The 16,081-nt window shown below is 59.6% G+C and overlaps 3 protein-coding genes across 6 annotated transcripts; 1 reads left to right on the forward strand and 2 right to left on the reverse strand.

The window, feature by feature from the left end:
• Nucleotides 1-172: 172 nt before the first annotated feature.
• Nucleotides 173-1,752, forward strand: FAM187A (family with sequence similarity 187 member A). Its single transcript, XM_010724452.3, has one exon. The coding sequence runs from the start codon at nucleotides 173-175 to the stop codon at nucleotides 1,415-1,417; it is 1,245 nt and encodes a 414-aa protein (XP_010722754.2). The 3' UTR covers nucleotides 1,418-1,752.
• A 566-nt stretch (nucleotides 1,753-2,318) lies between these two features.
• Nucleotides 2,319-6,957, reverse strand: GFAP (glial fibrillary acidic protein). The gene is made up of 9 exons (XM_003213006.5): nucleotides 6,527-6,957; nucleotides 5,802-5,862; nucleotides 5,541-5,636; nucleotides 5,312-5,473; nucleotides 5,066-5,191; nucleotides 4,735-4,955; nucleotides 4,551-4,594; nucleotides 3,549-3,634; nucleotides 2,319-3,415 (listed from the first exon to the last, which is right to left on the reverse strand). The coding sequence occupies exons 1-9, from the start codon at nucleotides 6,955-6,957 to the stop codon at nucleotides 3,374-3,376; spliced, it is 1,269 nt and encodes a 422-aa protein (XP_003213054.1). The 3' UTR covers nucleotides 2,319-3,373.
• A 1,347-nt stretch (nucleotides 6,958-8,304) lies between these two features.
• Nucleotides 8,305-15,773, reverse strand: KIF18B (kinesin family member 18B). 4 transcript variants are annotated; one of them, XM_085210875.1, is made up of 16 exons: nucleotides 15,682-15,773; nucleotides 14,908-15,251; nucleotides 13,721-13,878; nucleotides 13,189-13,293; nucleotides 12,916-13,026; nucleotides 12,024-12,221; nucleotides 11,772-11,948; nucleotides 11,361-11,435; nucleotides 11,122-11,210; nucleotides 10,856-10,970; nucleotides 10,560-10,732; nucleotides 10,242-10,435; nucleotides 9,368-9,875; nucleotides 9,168-9,263; nucleotides 8,972-9,057; nucleotides 8,305-8,702 (listed from the first exon to the last, which is right to left on the reverse strand). In XM_085210875.1, exons 2-16 carry the CDS (start codon nucleotides 15,221-15,223, stop codon nucleotides 8,590-8,592), a joined length of 2,514 nt encoding a protein of 837 aa, XP_085067001.1. In that variant the 5' UTR covers nucleotides 15,224-15,251; nucleotides 15,682-15,773; the 3' UTR covers nucleotides 8,305-8,589. The 4 variants fall into 4 exon arrangements, with proteins under 4 accessions (XP_085067001.1, XP_085067000.1, XP_085067002.1 ...); XM_085210874.1 differs by lacking the exon at nucleotides 15,682-15,773 and having other exon boundaries at nucleotides 14,908-15,397; XM_085210876.1 differs by lacking the exon at nucleotides 15,682-15,773 and having other exon boundaries at nucleotides 10,560-10,675; nucleotides 14,908-15,395.
• Between the last annotated feature and the right edge of the window lie 308 nt (nucleotides 15,774-16,081).

Below are 16,081 nucleotides of genomic sequence, written 5' to 3' on the forward strand. Positions count from 1 at the left end.
TTTCAAGAAAACAACAGTGATTCCCTTGCTCCCCCCTCCATTTTGCCTCCATGGCCATGCTACGTGATGGAGCTCTCTGCTGGTTGCCCCATAGCAAAGCACGTTCTAAAACACCTGGAAAGGTTCTAGAGCAGCTGGACGGGTTCTAGAGCCCGTGTCTCAGACAGCGAGGATGGAGATGGGGCTGCTGGGAGTCGTCCTTCTCCTCTGCATGGCAGATGTTCTCCACTCCTTTGCGATTGAGGAGAAGGAAGATATATTCAGGCGCATGGTGTGTCCTGCTTTCCTGATGTTTGACAACGCCGCCTACTTGGCCGACATGACCTTCGAGCTCCCCTGCAACTGCAAGCCCGAGCAGGTCTCCAACGTCGTCTGGTATTTCCAGAAGAACATGGGAGGCCACGAAACCACCGTCCTGACAGACTTTTCTGGCAACATGGTGCTCGACTCGAGCCACATCCACGTGGGCACCGATGTACTGAAGCGTTTCACCATCCGGATGTTCAGCCTCATCGTTTTCCGTGCCCAGGTGTCAGACTCGGGCCACTACCTGTGTGGCACGAAGAAAGGGGATTTTTTTTATGGCTACGACGTGGACGTGCAGCCCACCAAGCACATCACAGTGGCGTTCTTGGACACGGGACAGCACGTCCAGGATGATTACACGGCGAAGGCCTTCAGTCTCTTCACCACCTTCTGGGACTGGACCACGTGTGACCGCTGCGGGGTGCGAGGTGAGCAGCGGCGCATCGGGCTCTGCTACGTGCACAGCGCCCGGCTGCACCCGCGCTACCGCACCGCGCTGCCCAACGTCACCTCCTGCGGCTCCAGGGCCGTTCCTGCACGGCTCCAGCGCTCCGGCCGCCGCCGGAAGCCTGAGGTGGCGATCCGGAGCTGCGTGGCCCCGTGTCCGCAGGAAGACAACCCACAGGAAGGCGTGCAGGCCATCTCCAACGTCATCTACAAGCTGGGACAGAAGCCCTGGCTGCCCCGCGTCCCCACGCAGTTCTACAAGCACCCCCTTGGAAGAGATCTGGTCCTCGCCTGCCCCGGGGCCCGACCCGAGCACGCCGTGGCGTGGGACAAGGACTCTGTGCGGCTCTACCGCTCCCGCTACCTCGTGGGTGTCAACAGGACCATGCGCGTCTTCATCGACCACGGAAACCACCTGCACATCCGGCGGGTCCGCTTCAGCGACAGAGGCACCTACTTCTGCTGGAAGGAGGGCAAACTGGCGGCCAGCCTGCGGCTCCGTGTCAGCTACGAGGCCCAGCGCCGCCGCTCGCTCGACGACCCCGAGACGATCTACGTCGTCAAGGCCATCGGCGTGAGCTACGTCCTCATCGGGGCCGTCTTCATTGGCGTCCACTTGTGCCGCTGCTGCTGGCGGGTGCTGCGGTTCCCTGTGAGGATTTAGTGTCAGTCTTACGCCTCGCGCCGTTCCCTTGTGGGAAATTTATGAAGTTTTGACCGCTGGAAATGCTGCCAATCCCCTCTTACCCTCCGCTCGGGGTCGTGCAGTGATGAAGACCAAAGTGGAAAGTCCCATTGCGCTGTGGCAGGGATTTCCCACCACCGTGCCACTTCCTGGCTTCACTGAAGGCTTGTGGTGGGGTTCTAACCTCAGTGTAATCCTTCTGGAGTGAATAGCTGGAGCCGTTGCAGCGTTTTCTGGCTAAGCACCATGGAGTTCTTCTGCCACCTTGGTGATTTATTAGGGTTGTTTTTCTAAGAGGCCACTGTAATTGTCCAGACTGTTCTACTCCAATTAATTCTGGCTTTCCTTACCTCTTAAAAAGCGCCAATCATATCCCCACTGCCAACCATGTTCCCAAGGCCAACCGCAGCCCAAAGCTACCCACCAAGGCAGAGCCACCAAGGCCAACCTCAGTGACAAGGACCCTCCTATTGCCAGTGCCAGCTGTGCCCCAAAGGGATTTTAAGACACTCGGTGTTTGTCCAAGATCCTCAGCTGGAGCAATCTCATTTTTAAAAAGCTGAGTTTGAACATTTATATTTTTCTTCTGCACCAGAGGGTGGTGGGCTGGAGCTCAAGGAGCATTGGGACACCTCTCTTAGACGTAGGGTTTTGGCAGAGCTGGGAGTTGGACAATGATCCACGTCCCTTCCAGCTGGGGATATTCTGTGATGACAGAATGCATTGGCCATGCCCTGGGGCTCAGGCTGAGCCTTGGTCCCACAGTGAGAAACCTTTGGGCACCCAAAGGGCTCCTCTGCCCCGACTGATCCCAAAAACGCACCCAAAAACGCTCTGCAGCTTGTCCTGCAGGTTGCAGTCATGACCACCAACACAGCACTTGTGTTAGGCTTTATTTCACATCTCATGTTGTTGCAGTGTTAGGGCATTAATCCAGTAGCAATAAGGGCTGCAAAGCTCCATCCAGCTCATGGGGGACAAAGTAACCCCTGGCACCATCACCCCATAACACATCCTGCCCTGGGAATGGCCCCTGTGGAATTAGGATCTGCAAAGCTCAGAGCTGAGCTGGGGGATGTGGAGATAAGTAGAGTGAGGAGGCAGTACTTCAGTGGCACCCCATGGGCTCACCTTTTGGAGTAAGGGGAGTGCTGATGAGTGGGTGCTGCTCTGTTAGGTGGCAGCAGGGCACGTTTAGCTCATGGTCAGTGGCTAAAACAAAGTGAGTATGGGGTCTGCGGGGGCCCCAGGTGGGTGACGTGCACTGGGAGAGCACACAGGAGACGAGGCCACACGGTGCTGAGGGACAACAGATTTCTTCCAACCCCTCGAGAATGCCCATGCAGAGCTGGGCTCAGGCCATGAGCCCCCTGGACCGTCTCCTCATCTCTGGTGTGGTGCATACCATTAGGGTCAAAACAGTCCCATGGCACTACGTCCTGGAAAAGCCAACAAGGACTCCCACGCTGCTGTGCCCATTGCTGCTCCAGCCCCACAACCATTCTGTATCCTCAGGCACCCTGCTCAACCCCACTCCATCACCCTTCTCCCCATCCCAACATCAACCCGCCTCCCCGTGTGCTCCATCCTCCTCTTCCTCCTGCCTGCACCTCTTGGCTAAGCCCAACTGCTGCTCAGCAACAGTAAAACACCCCTGGCCATGCGGTACCATGTCCCCTCCAGCCTTCCCAGGGATGCCCAGGACATGGTGGGGACACTCGAGGTGGCTTCTTGGACCAGCGAGGTGGGAAGTGGGGAGCAGTGCCCCCATATCTCAGTCCTGACTGGACCAACACAAGGGTCCCTGGGGCATGGGGTGGTGGGGGAGATGAGGGTGGGTTTCTCCGATGTCTCCAGCCCCACTGCAGGGCTCCCTCGCAGCATCACATGGGATCTACAGAGCTATGGCTAGAAGCGTGGCCGTGGCTTGCACACCTACACCACCTCCTTGTGCTCCTGCTTGGACTCCTTGATCACCTGGAAGCAGAGGGAAGAGGACTGTCACCCCACTCAGGTCTGTCTGAACATGCTTGGGAACAGGACCCGTGCACATGACAGAGTGTCTCCATTTGGGGACACCTTGGGGATGGAGGAGATGAAGACTTCCCACCTCTCCATCTCTCGTCTCCACCGTTTTGACCACAATGCTCCTCTTCAAATGAGCTTCTGACACAGATTTGGTGTCCAGGCTGGTCTCTAGGGGACACGGGGAGGTTTAGGTTAGACATTAGGAGGAATTTTTTCCCCCAGAGGGTGGTGAGGCACTGGAACAGGTTGCCCAAGGAGGCTGTGGATGCCCCATCCCTGCAGGCATTCAAGGCCAGGCTGGATGTGGCTCTGGGCAGCCTGGGCTGGTGGCTGGCGACCCTGCAAACAGCAGGGGGTTGGAACTGGATGATCATTGTGGTCCTTTTCAACACAGGCCAGTCTATGACTCTATGATTCTATGGATGGGACAGGGTGGTGACCCAGTGCTCCCAGTATGGCCCCTCCACCCGTACACCTTGAAGGGGTGCAAAAGGATCTAGTTGGGCTGAAAAATCCTGATCTGTGAGAGTGAACACTATTAACCTTAGGAGAAATGTTGGCACTGGATGGTGGCTGGGGACCTTGGGGATGAAGGTGGCACTGGGGACATGGCTGGCACTGAGGATGTGTCCGGCTTTGGTATGTGGCTGGCCTTGGGGACACAGTTGGCACTGGGGATATGACTGGCTTCATCAATGGTGTTGGCCTTGGTGACATGGGTAGCTTTGAGATGTGGTTGGCCTTAGGGACAGGGCATCCTTGGGGGAAGATTGAGCGCTTGGTTATGGTTGACACTGGGGATAAGGGTAGCACCGTGGTCATGATTGGTGTTGGCTACACACAATTAACACTAGGAATACAATTAGCCTCATCAGTGGAGTTGGCCTTGGAGACACAGTTGGCCCCAGCAACAGAATTAGCCTTGGGGGAACGGTTGGCACTGAGGATGCAGCCTTGGAGATGCAGTTGGCCTTAGGAATGTGAGCACAGCATATCATCCCCTCCACCTTGGGACTCTGCAGGGAACTCTTCAGGCACCTGGCAGCCCATCCTACCCCCATCCCACGCACAGCTGCAGCCTCACCTCGGATCTGCAGGTTGGAGAAGCTCTGCACAGGGACGGTGATCCTGCGGGAGCAACGAGAGCGTCAGGGAGAGCATCGGGTCCCCTCTGCCCCATGGGTGAAGCAGGAGGGCTGCAGGGTGCTCCCAGAGCCAGCAGGACCAAAAGGACCCAGGGATGGTTCGGGGCAGGGAGGGGCCATCACCTGCTCTCCTCGCCCTCCAGCAGCTTGCGGTACGTGGCGATCTCGATGTCGAGGGCCAACTTGACATTGAGCAGGTCCTGGTATTCCTGCAGGTGCCGCGCCATCTCCTCCTTGAGGCTGCGGATGTCCTCCTCCAGCCGTCCCACAGTGTCCTGGTAGGCGGACGTCTCCAGTGCGTAGCGCTCCTCCAGCTCCCGCAGCTGCCTCTCCAGAGACTCGTTCTGGTGACCACCGTGGGACGTGATGCCCTCATCAATGCCACCTCCTTGGGCACCCATGGTGCCACGACCCAAGGATACGTCCCACCTCATGCCCCACGGTTGGCACCTACCGAGCCCCGCAGAGCCTCCAGGTCGCAGGTGAGGGCCTGGAGCTGCCGCCGGTACTCGTTGGCCTCATGCTTGGCTGCACGTAGGGCCTCTGCGTGCCGGGCAGCTGCATCCGTCAGGTCTGCAAACTGGAAGGGATACACCGTAGGGTCAGCCCTCCTGTGCCAGTGTCCCATAGAGCCACCCAGCCACAGGAGAAGCCAACCCAACCCACGGAGATGTATACGGGGACAGGGTACCACCTGCACCTTGGACTTGTACCACTCCTCAGTCTCCTGCATGTTGCTGGCAGCCATGGCCTCGTACTGCGTGCGGATATCGCGCAGTGCTGCCGTCAGGTCTGGCTTGCTGGCATCCACCTCCACGTGCACCCGGTGCTGGGCCAGCTGCTCCTGCAGCTCCCGCAGCTCCTGCAGAGAACTGGGGTCAGTGAGGTGATGGATCCACCCCTGGAGCCCCGCACCACAGCAATGTTACCTCCTCATGCACCTTCTGGAGGAAGGCCACCTCATCCTGCAGGGACCCTACGCGACGCTCCAGGTCAAGGCGAGCCAGGGCAGCAGCATCAACGTCCTGCCACCATGTGACATGGAGGGATCATCACCAGGGTGGGCAAGGGGGTCTGCCCATCTCTCCATCACATCTCCTGTCATCCCATCCCATCCCAGCCCAGCCCTGTCCCAGGAGCCCGAGAGAAGGGGGTTGACACCCACTCCCTGTCTCATCCCCTGCCCTCACCTGCCGGTACGCAGCCAGGGTGCTCTCGGCCTCCAGCCGCAGGGTGACCTCCTGCTGCAGCCTTCAACAGAGCAGGGACATGTTGTTACTCATTAGTGCTGTTACTCATTAGACACAGCCACTTGTTATTCATGGTGGCCACTTACAGATCAGACTCCCCCCTAGAGCAGCCCCGCTGCACTTATACCGCCCCAGTAGCCAATTCCTAGTTCTAGTGGTCGCCTCAGTCCCCATCACTACCCTGGTCATCATCCTGGTCCGGGTGACCCCCTTAGCGCTGCTGAACACCCTGATATTTGTTCCAGTAGACACCTTTGTGCCTCGGACCACTGGTGGCCACAGTGGTTCTCATCACCATCCTGGTCCTCATCCTGGTTGTGGTAGCCACTCCGATCCCCAGTACCACCTAAATCTCCATTATCACCCTGGTCCCCATCATCAACCACGGTCCTGGTGGCCACCTTGGTCCCCAGCATCACCTTGCTGCCCGTTGCCACTCTGGTCCTGGTGATCATCTCGCTGCCCATCACCAGGCTGATCCCCATCCTGGTCCCCATTATCCCCCCGGTCACAGTGGCTACCCCTAATCCCCACCACCACCACCACCACCCCCCCCTAAATCCTCATCACCACCCTGGTCCCCACCCTGGTCCCGGCGGCCACCTCAGTCCCCACCACCCCCAGACCCCCATAGCAGGCCCCCCCATCTCAAGACCCCCCCATACTTTTCCCGCAGACTCCCCAGCTCCTCAGCCAGGCCGTCCCTCTGCACCTCCGCGCGCGCCTTGGCGGTGCCCAGCAGCTCCACGCGGCGCCGCAGCTCCCGCAGCTCCTCCTGGTACACATCAGCCAGACGGGACGGCTCCTGCTCCCGCGCCCTGTTCAGCTCCAGCACCAGCACCTTGTTGCGCTGCTCCAGCAGCCGCACCTTCTCGATGTAACTGGCGAAGCGGTCGTTCAGCTCCATCATCTCCACCTTCTCGTTGGTGCGCGTCTCCCGGAACTCCGAGTTGAGGACATTGACCAACGAGAAATCCATCCTGCCCGACGTGCGGGGCGCAGGCTGAGAGCTGCGGGAACGGGGCCGCTCCGTGGGGCTCCGCGCAGAGCCGGCGGGGCCGAAGCGGCGGCCGTAGGATAACCGGCGGCTCTCCATGGCGAAGGTGGGCGCGATGTGCGCTGCGACGGGGTTTTATGGCCACGGCGTTGGCTGGAGGCCATGCAGCACAAAGCCGGGCTTTGTGGCACCCAGCGGGGGTGGCTGAGCGCTGGCAGCCGGCCCTGCGTGCTGGCAGCGCCCACAGAGAGCGGGGTAAAACCTGGGGCAGAGCAGGGACGCAGTGCCCGTGGGGCAGCGTGAGCGTGGTGCTGTGGGTCCCGGGTGCGATGCCATGGGGCACTGTGAGGTGCACCCCAGGAGGCCTGGCAGTGCAGGGAGGCTGCTAATTAAGGCCAGCTTTAATTAGGCAGCCAAAATGTCCCGAGCCCATTCCAGCCCAGTGGTGCCAGAACTGCCTGAAAGGGCTCAGTGTACGCAGAGCAGCAATGAGAGCTCTTTGTGCAGCACCGGGAAATGGGCAGGGGGTGAGGGTGGGGGCAACGGGCACAGGGCCACCGCTGGCTCTGATGGGGTACGGGCACGGGCACACCCGGGGATCTGCCGGGATCAGCACAGCGGGGCTGTGGATGGGGGACAAAGCCCGTAGGTGACAACTAGGTGACAGCTAGGTGGCAGCCGACAGCTGGGAAAACTCAACTGGGATGGGGACAACGCCGGGCCCCAGTGAGCACCAGCCCAGAGCAATGGGGAGGGACACGGGGGGCACCTTAACACCCCCCCCCCCCACTCCATGCCCAGCTCTGCATCAGGCATCCTGTTCCAGTCCCCCCAGCCCCGGGTTTGGTTCTACAGCCACAAAACCACATCCCCTATGTGCTGAGAGCCCAAGTGGGGCAGGGACAGCTCTGCTGCTGCACTCAGTGCCGGCCCTTTGGGATCCCTCTCCCTTCCCCAAATCCACGTGGATGGATGGGGCAGAGGGTGCCCCCACTGTGATCCCCCAGGATTTATTTTCTCCCCGCTCCCACGCATTGGGATCAAAGCAGAGAGCTGTCACTGCGGGGACACAGAGCCAGCCCCCCCTCCTTAATGAGGCAAACGAATACAGAAGCTTTAATTAGAAGCTTCCAGCCTGAGAGAAGACAGAGGGGAGAGCAAAGTAGGGCAGAGAGCAGTGACCCCAGTCCCTATGGGGAGTGGTGCATGGGACAATGGGGCCAGAACATACCAGGGGCTGTGGGGGTGAAGGCAGCCATGCAGCTTTTGAGACCTCAGTGCAAAGCTATCACCTCTGCTGGTGCCCCCAAGGACCCCCAGGGACCCCGCAGCAGAGGAAGAAATACTCTAAAGCCCCAAAGGGACAATGGGAACCCACCCCTGGGAGCCCAGCACCGCTCTGAGGCTGAACAGGGGGAGAAACAGCCCCACATCTCCCCTCATTCCTTGGGGTTTAAGCTGTAAGATTTATTAAAAGCGCGTGGTATTGCTTAGCATCGCCCATCTGTCAGCACTCAACACCCCAAGAGGGGCTGAGAGGGAACAGGAGCAATCCATCTGCTACAGAATACATGGGGCTGTGCAGAGGGAGGGGGCAGGAGGGAGCAGGGACACCAGCCAGGGGACAGCAGGGCAGTGTTTGGGGTGGTGGCCCTTCTACCTCCCTGGGTGTCAGGAACAGGTGTGGCAGCTGCATTTGGGGCTGTGAAGAGGTCCTGGATGTGAGGGACATCAGCAGAGCGGCTTCACAGCTTGTGAGGTGGGGGCTGTGGGGGCACCATCACGTGCTGCCAGCTCTCTGGGGCCGCCCCACCTCTTCCAGGTGAGTCCAGGGGGAGGATGCTCTGAGGGAGAAACAGGACAGAAAGGGATGAAGGAGATGAAGAGGCAAAACCTACAAAACCTACAGCCAGCCCCATCCTTATAGCCATCCCTAGACCCCCACCACCCCTTTCTAAGGATGTGGCCATAGGAAGGAGGCAGCAAACCCAAGAAGCACATCCCACCAGTCCCAGGCATACCAACACACCAACACCAGGTATTTTGCCCCAGGTATTTTGCTCCTGCATCAGGGATGGGGCATCACGCAGTCGAATGCCTCTGCAGGACTCACCCGGGATGCTTTGGGGCTGCGCAGACCGCCGGCTGCTGTTCGAGGTGATGCGGCCCTGGATCCCACCCAGCGAACGGGAAGCGGTGCTGTGAAGGGAAAGGGGACACGTGGGGACGGCCCCAGGCTGTCAGCAGGCAAAAAGGGGGTCCCAGCCCCACAGAGAAGCACCCACAGCAGCAAACAGCTGCTGTCTCACCTCACTGCTCGCCTTCGCTTCTGCACAGACCCTTTGGAGACGGAGGACAGCTTTGGGATGGAGGAACCCTTCATGGAGAACACTGGGATGGAGGCTCTGCAGGGAGGAAGAAGGGTCAGAAGGTCCACCCTGGGCCCAAAGAGAAAAGGAGGAGCAGGTTCTTTGGGTTACTGTTTGTACCTAAGTGGTACAGCACTGACCTGGGCACAAAGGGGCCCTCCTGCTTCTTTAGGGCACATAGGGCATTCTCCCAGCCAGGGAACTGGGGCAGGCTGACGACTCCCGGCTTGGCAACATCCTCAGAGAGGCTGTAAGTCACATTGAGATCGCACACAGTCGGGGTGCAGCAGTTCTGGGCTGCCGATGTCATCAGGGGCACACGCCTTTTGGTGACAGTCAGAGGGCAGATTTTGGGGGTGCAGCATGGCAGCAGCTGGGGGGATTGGGGTTCTGTAAGGCAGGGGGTGTGTGGGCTCTGCAGTGCCTCCGCTTCCCCCCCGGCGCTCAGTGGGGAGGATTTCCGCTGGCGCTTCGCCCGCACGTTGAGGCTGTGTGGTGTTTCCAATCTGGAAGTGTTGCTCATCTCAGATCTCCTCCTCTTCTTCACTGCCAGTTTGGGGCTGGAGAGTGGAGTGAGCTGCTGCAGGCGGCGTAGGGCAGCCCTCGTCATTGGGACTCTGGGCTCAGTGCTGAACGTTGGGGCTGATGCTAAAGGAAAAGCAACACATGCAGTCAGCACCATCTGCAGCATTCCCATACATCTCCAGCCCTCAGCATTGCCCCCAAGGCCGTCATTTCCCAGCAGGTATCACCAAACCACGCTCACATCGAACCCAGAGGGACAGAGCCACTGCAAATCCCCAAATCCTAAAAGCAGCTGAGTGGTTCCAAGGGAAATGTGCTATGGCAGGGCTCAGTCTGTCCCCAGAAAACAGAGTCTGCAGAGCCTTCAGCCTCAATGCTGGGTTCATGTTGTGATATCGGGAGTGAGGAGGTAGAGCTACAGGCTGAGTAAGCACACCAACCATTAAATGAGACCAGAAAAGAAAGGAATCAGAGCTGCTGGTTGCTCACCATCACAGCCCCGCTGTGTCCTCAGGGCTGGAGGGGCCCCGCTGGTTTCTGTGGGTTGAAGGCTCACAGCTGCCTCCTGCTGCACCAAGAGCTGCAGCTCCTCAAATTCGGAGACCATGTCAGGAGTGAGGAGGTTGGCAGCCTTCAGGAGGGAGTATTGCTTCTGGGCAACACTCAGAATGGTGGCTATGAGCCTGGTACAGAGGGGGAGGACAGTGTCAGATAAATGGGTCTGGGCAGCCCCTCTGCTTCCAAAGCTAGCTCATCGTCAGCTTGGGCCACCTGAACCAGGAGGGGGCACAGAGAGGAAGGACTCACGTGTCTGTGTGGCTGCGGGACAAACGCTGTGGAAGCCGGTTCGGTTTCTTCATTCCCAGCTGGAGATCTGCCTGCTGGGTGGGGCTGGGGCTGCTGGGGGGCATTTCCTCTGGAACCTGGAACAACATCCCAAAGTGATCTGACCCAAACAGGAGCTGAGTCTCCTCCAAACTCTAGAAGTTGAAGGGTTTTGATAGCAATAAGGAGCTCACACTAAGCCAGCACCCCAGGACTGAGTTCCTGTCCTCTGTGCCATGTGGGCATTTGATCCCCAGCCCTCCCACTCCTTCTCTCACCTCCTCCTCTCCTTCCAGCTGAGCATCCTGCCCAGCTCCCAGCTCCTGCTGCTCCCCATCACTCTCCCTGCAAGCACTCGGGACTAAGCAGCTCTTTGGGACAGCTTCTTCCATCCTACAGAAATGAGGAGGGAGAAAGAAATCCATTGGGAAAACAATCACGTTGGGGTTGGATCAATAAGGACAATGTTTGGGATTCCTAGCCCAGCTTCCTTAAGGGCTCACCCCAGCTCTGCCTCTCCTTCCCACCGGCCCCACAACCCCACCTGGGAGAAGGCAGCAGCACTGGTATTTGCTTCCCTGCATCCTGAGCAGCATCCTCATAGGCACGGAGCTTGGCCCGGAGATCTGCCACCTGTAGAGAAGGATCACCTGTACCACAGCTGCTTCAGCAGCCCCACAGAGCCCACAGCTCTCCCAGCAGGCAGCACTGCCACACGACTTGCAGAGGAGCTCAGAGGCGCACATATCAACCAAAGCACAGCTAAAAGACAGAGCACCTCACCTCTGTTTTCAGCTGCTCGCAGATTGTGGCATATTTACTGATGTGGCAGTCGAGGCTGAGCACGTTGCTCTTCAGCTGCAGAGACAGGGATGGGCAAGAGGTCAAAGGAGCAACGGGGCTGAGCTCAGATCTCTCCCAGTGCTGGAGCAGAGACTGCAGATGGCACGAGGCACACATGGGGACCTGCTGTCCCTGCCAGCAGTCCTGCTGGGATGAGGGGCTTTGGCATAGACTGTGCATTCAGTGTCCTCAGCATCAATTGGCCAGAGGGGCTGGATAACACAACCCAACAGACCACCCAACCTGGAGCACAGAGGCACCCGCTGACCCACCCCACGCACCAGGACAGGCTGTGAAACCCAACTCCTTCCCACCAGCTCCCAAACCCTCAGCAGAAGATGAGCTCCTCACCGACAGTTTGATCTCCTTGGCCCTGTTGGCGTACTTGAGAGTGTTGTAGGTGTCCTCGTAGGCCAGGGAGGAGGGGCTGACAGCAGCAATCATGATGGTGCGGCAGTTGCCACCAATGGAGTCCTTCAGCAGGCGCGTCAGCTTGCTGTCCCGGTACGGGATGTGGGTTTTCTTGCTCTGCACCAAGAGAGCAAGGGGCTGCTCAGCTTTTGGGCCCTGGGCACTCAGCAGGGCACGACAGGACAGTACTACCTTTGCATCAGCCAATGCATTGATGACGTTGATGAGGGCCAGCAGTGAGCGGTTGATGTTTGCGCCCTCCCGGAGACGCTCTCCTCTGGTGTTGGTGACAGAAGCTCGCTCAGAGCCTGCCAGGTCAATCAGGCTCATCTTGGCAACCTGCAGGTCCTGAGCGAGGCCAACAACACGGTCCTGCTGCTTCACATAGATCTGTGAGCATAGAGACTGGTGAGGCCACAACCCAACGAGGATGGCCAAACCCAACGCTGGTGGAGTCCCCCAGACATCGCCTAGCAGTGCCTGGGGAGCACCCAGGCTGCATTCTCAGAGCTGAGCCCAATTCCCATGTCGTACCCCAGTCCTACACCCTCACCAGTCCATGCTTGGCTCTCCAGCAGGCAGAGCTAGCAGCAGGGAGGGCACACTTCCAGCACTGCTAACGGATGTGCAGCAGGCAGGAGTCCAGCGCCCAGCAATGCACCCGGCTGGGAAGGCATCCAGACACCTGGACTTCCCCTGCTTACAGCCACCAGGTTCACACAGAAATTGCAGGCAGAGCCCTTAGTCTCCCCACACAGCCGTGACAGCCCTGCTAATTCAGGGAAGGGCCTGGCTGGAATTGAAATCAAGTAGTTGGTTCGTGGGGAAGAGCACTGACACAGTGAGGACAAAGAGAGCAGGGATCCTGGCTCTGTGCTGAGGGGGACAATGGGACAGATAAGCCTGGAGATCCCAAGGCCACAGGTGGGGCCCAAGCTGATGTGGGGCACTCAGACCACAGCAGAAGTGCGGCTGGGGAGCTTTGGGGTCCTTTCCAACCCAACTTGTTGTGATTCCACAGTTCTAAGATCTTCAAGGCTCTTTTCAGGCCAACCATGCTGTGGTTTTGTGGTTCAGCCCTCACCTGGAACACCGCATGAGAGCGGGAGGAGGTGGCATTGGCATCTGTGGGGTGCTGTGTCCGGTTTTTGTTGCCATTGGCCAACATCTCCAGGAGCTGCTCTGCTGATTTGGGCTGGAATCGAGCAGAGGGGTGGGTATCACAACAACCCAACATTAAGAAATGACAATTGGGATGTAAGGCATCCCGCTGTCCTGCAGCGTTCCCTTCAGATCAGGGTCACATCTGCTGCTAGGACAGCACCACACTGAGCCTGTGCGCACCCCTTACACCCACCTGGTGGAAGGAGAGCCCCTGGACCACGACTCCTTTCTCTGGATCCTCCCGGATGGCCAAAGGGCCCTTGGGTTCCAGCAGGTCGTGGATCTGCTCATTGTACACCTGGAGCAGTGAACACACAGCCTGTTACCCCAGCATCGAGGAGCTCTGCGCGTGAGGGTCACAGTCTGATCAGATGAGTCCCTCCCACCCCAATTCCCTGCAGGGCACTGCCCAGGCACGACACAGAGCGGCTGACAGTGCTCTAAATGCAGAGGACAGCTCTCGAGGGCTTTACTTGCAAGTCACTGTGCTGCTGCTCCTCCTGCACAGCCCTTTCAGATTGCTATGCAGACTGCAGGCGCCGCGGCAGCTCGGTGAGGCAGAAAAACTTCCCATTCTCTGGATGGGAAGAACCAGCAGCAGCTCCCCACCAGTTTGGTGAGCCTGAATCCAGCTGGGACAGCAGGTGTCCCAAGCACTAGGGACACATACTGCAGTGCTACGGGGTCAGCACCAGCCCCAAAACACATCGGGGACACACACATACCTCCTGGTAGGAGACGAGCACCTCGCAGCTCTTCTCATCCCTCCTGGCCTCAATCCTCCTGTACAGCTCCACCATGGTGAGGTACATAATGCCCGGGCTCTGCTCTGAGCCCAGCATGGTGTAGGTTTTCCCTGCTCCTGTCGCACCGTAGGCAAACACTGCAAAGAGGGAGAGGGGTGTTTGAAACTGTCAGCAGCGTGACGTCCCTGCAGCAGACGCTGCAGCAGAGCAGGTCACTCGCAGCCGTCGCAGAGCGGTTCAATAGTTAATTACCCTCAGCACTGTCTGCACAATTCCCCCAGTGCAATTTCTCTCTCATTTCAACTGTCAGCATCTCTAATTTAGCGGATAAAGACAGGACGAGTCCCCATGCTGTCACCCATTCAGACACTTCAAGGCCACACTCGAGCCACCCTACAAGCTGAGCACCCCCAGGTCTCCATCTCTCAGTGAAGGAGTTTCTTTCTCCAGACTTTGCAATTCATCTACATTCCCCAACCCTTCAACACCCTCTTTGAAGCACTAGCATCAGAACAGGACGCTAATCTAGAGAACCTTAGCCTTTCTCCCCATTAGCAAGGCTTTGGGAATATCTCATTTGAGGATCTGGGAGTTATTTCATACAGATAGAGACAGGAGATGCTGCCAGGTGGGCACAGTGACAGAGCCAGGAATAGCATCGTGCAGTCCCAGCACCCAGCTCGGTGCCGTGCAGCTCGTTATGCCACGCTGCTGACAGCCTGCAAGCAGCACGAGGATCTGCAGCGCGGGGCGAGGAGCGTTCAGCCCTGGTCTGTATGCACTGCAGGGCTGGGAGACGTGCGAGAAGCACAGCAGCTCCCACAGCATCACAGCACACATCCATCGCACCCGGCCCCCTGCTCAACAGCTCTCAGTGTTTTCTCACTGTGTTTCCCCTGTGCCAGGGACACCCCGCCCCAACCACAGCTGCAACCCCCAGCTCAATGCTGTTGGCAGTTTAGCACCATCTGCTCCTGCACTGCTGTTTTATGACCCATTCCCTCTCTCATCTTCTTTGGGTTTTCCACCACACTGCCACAAATCAAGGCGTGAGATGGCAGCAGACACTCCTTCCCACCCTGAGGACGTCCCCTGCAGCACAAAGGCCACATCCTGGCTCTGCTGAGGGTGGGTGGGTGGGACAGCCCCCTCCCCCCAGGCCGTACCGGAGCAGTTGTAGCCATTGAGGACTCCATCCAACACCTCCCTCGTCGTGTGCTGGAACACCTCCTCCTGCGTGGCCCCCTCCCCGAAAACACGATCGAAGACGAACTTGAGGTCCTTGCCACGGTGTTTGGGGCCACGGGTGGGCAGCACGGTGCCGGGGGGTCCGCCGGGCTCCTCGGGGTCGAAGACGAGGACGTGCTGATCCACGACGTGCAGCACGGGCCGCGCGGCCCCGTCCCGTTCGCTGGGGGCGGCCGGCCGCACCCGCACCATTACGGCCACGGCGCCGTCCTCGGGCGGGGCGCCCATCGCCATGAGGACGGCGGGTTCGGCGGGACGCGGCCTGAGATCCGCGCACAGCGGGGTGAGGGGCGCAGGTCAGCCCCGAGGCACAGCCTGAAGGGGGGCCCACAACCCCCACCCCGCAGCGCCGACATCCGCTGTCCCTACAGCTTCCCGCCGCCCACCCCTCCGCCCGCGCCGCCCCCTGCAGAGCCCCGCCCGCCCCTACGGCCCTCCTTAGAGCCTAGAGGGCCCGGCCTTGACCCCATGGGCTCTACGGCCCCCGCGCTGCGGGCCCTACGGTCTCTCCTTGCTGTCTGTGCCGACACCCCGAGGCCCCGCAGCCCTTCAGATCCCGCAGCACCGCTCCGGGCCTTACAGCCTTCGTTTGCGACCTGAGGCCCGCAGCCCCCAATAGGCCCCAAACCGCCCCCCGCGGCCCGGCAGCCCCGCCTTGGGCCCCACACCGACCCTCAGTGCCCGGCACCGACCTTCAGTGCCCGGCAGCCCCGCCTTGGGTCCCAAAACCCCGCTCGGCTCCCAGCAGTTCGCCCTCAGCCCCGCACCCCTCCCCCCCAAACTCACCCGCCACTTCCGGCCCTCCGCGTTCAAATCTCCCGGCAGCCCCTCCCGCCCTTCTGATTGGCCGTTCGCTCCGTTACCTCCCGTTGGCTCATCCGCGTCACGTGACATTCGGTCTCTGCGCGGGGCATCACGGGACTTGTGGTCCCGTATCGCGGGGCTGGGGGCGGGGCTGGGGGCGGAGCACCCTCTAAAGCCCGGAGAACCGAGCACTTCCACAGGGCCACCTCAGCCGGGGGGGGACACCTCCCGTCACGGGGACACGTCCTCTCATGGGGCCACGTCCTGTTATGAAGGCTGTGTGACATT

This window comes from Meleagris gallopavo, chromosome 29 (assembly GCF_905368555.1).
Source record: "Meleagris gallopavo chromosome 29, MGAL_WU_HG_1.1, whole genome shotgun sequence".
NCBI lineage: Eukaryota > Metazoa > Chordata > Aves > Galliformes > Phasianidae > Meleagris > Meleagris gallopavo.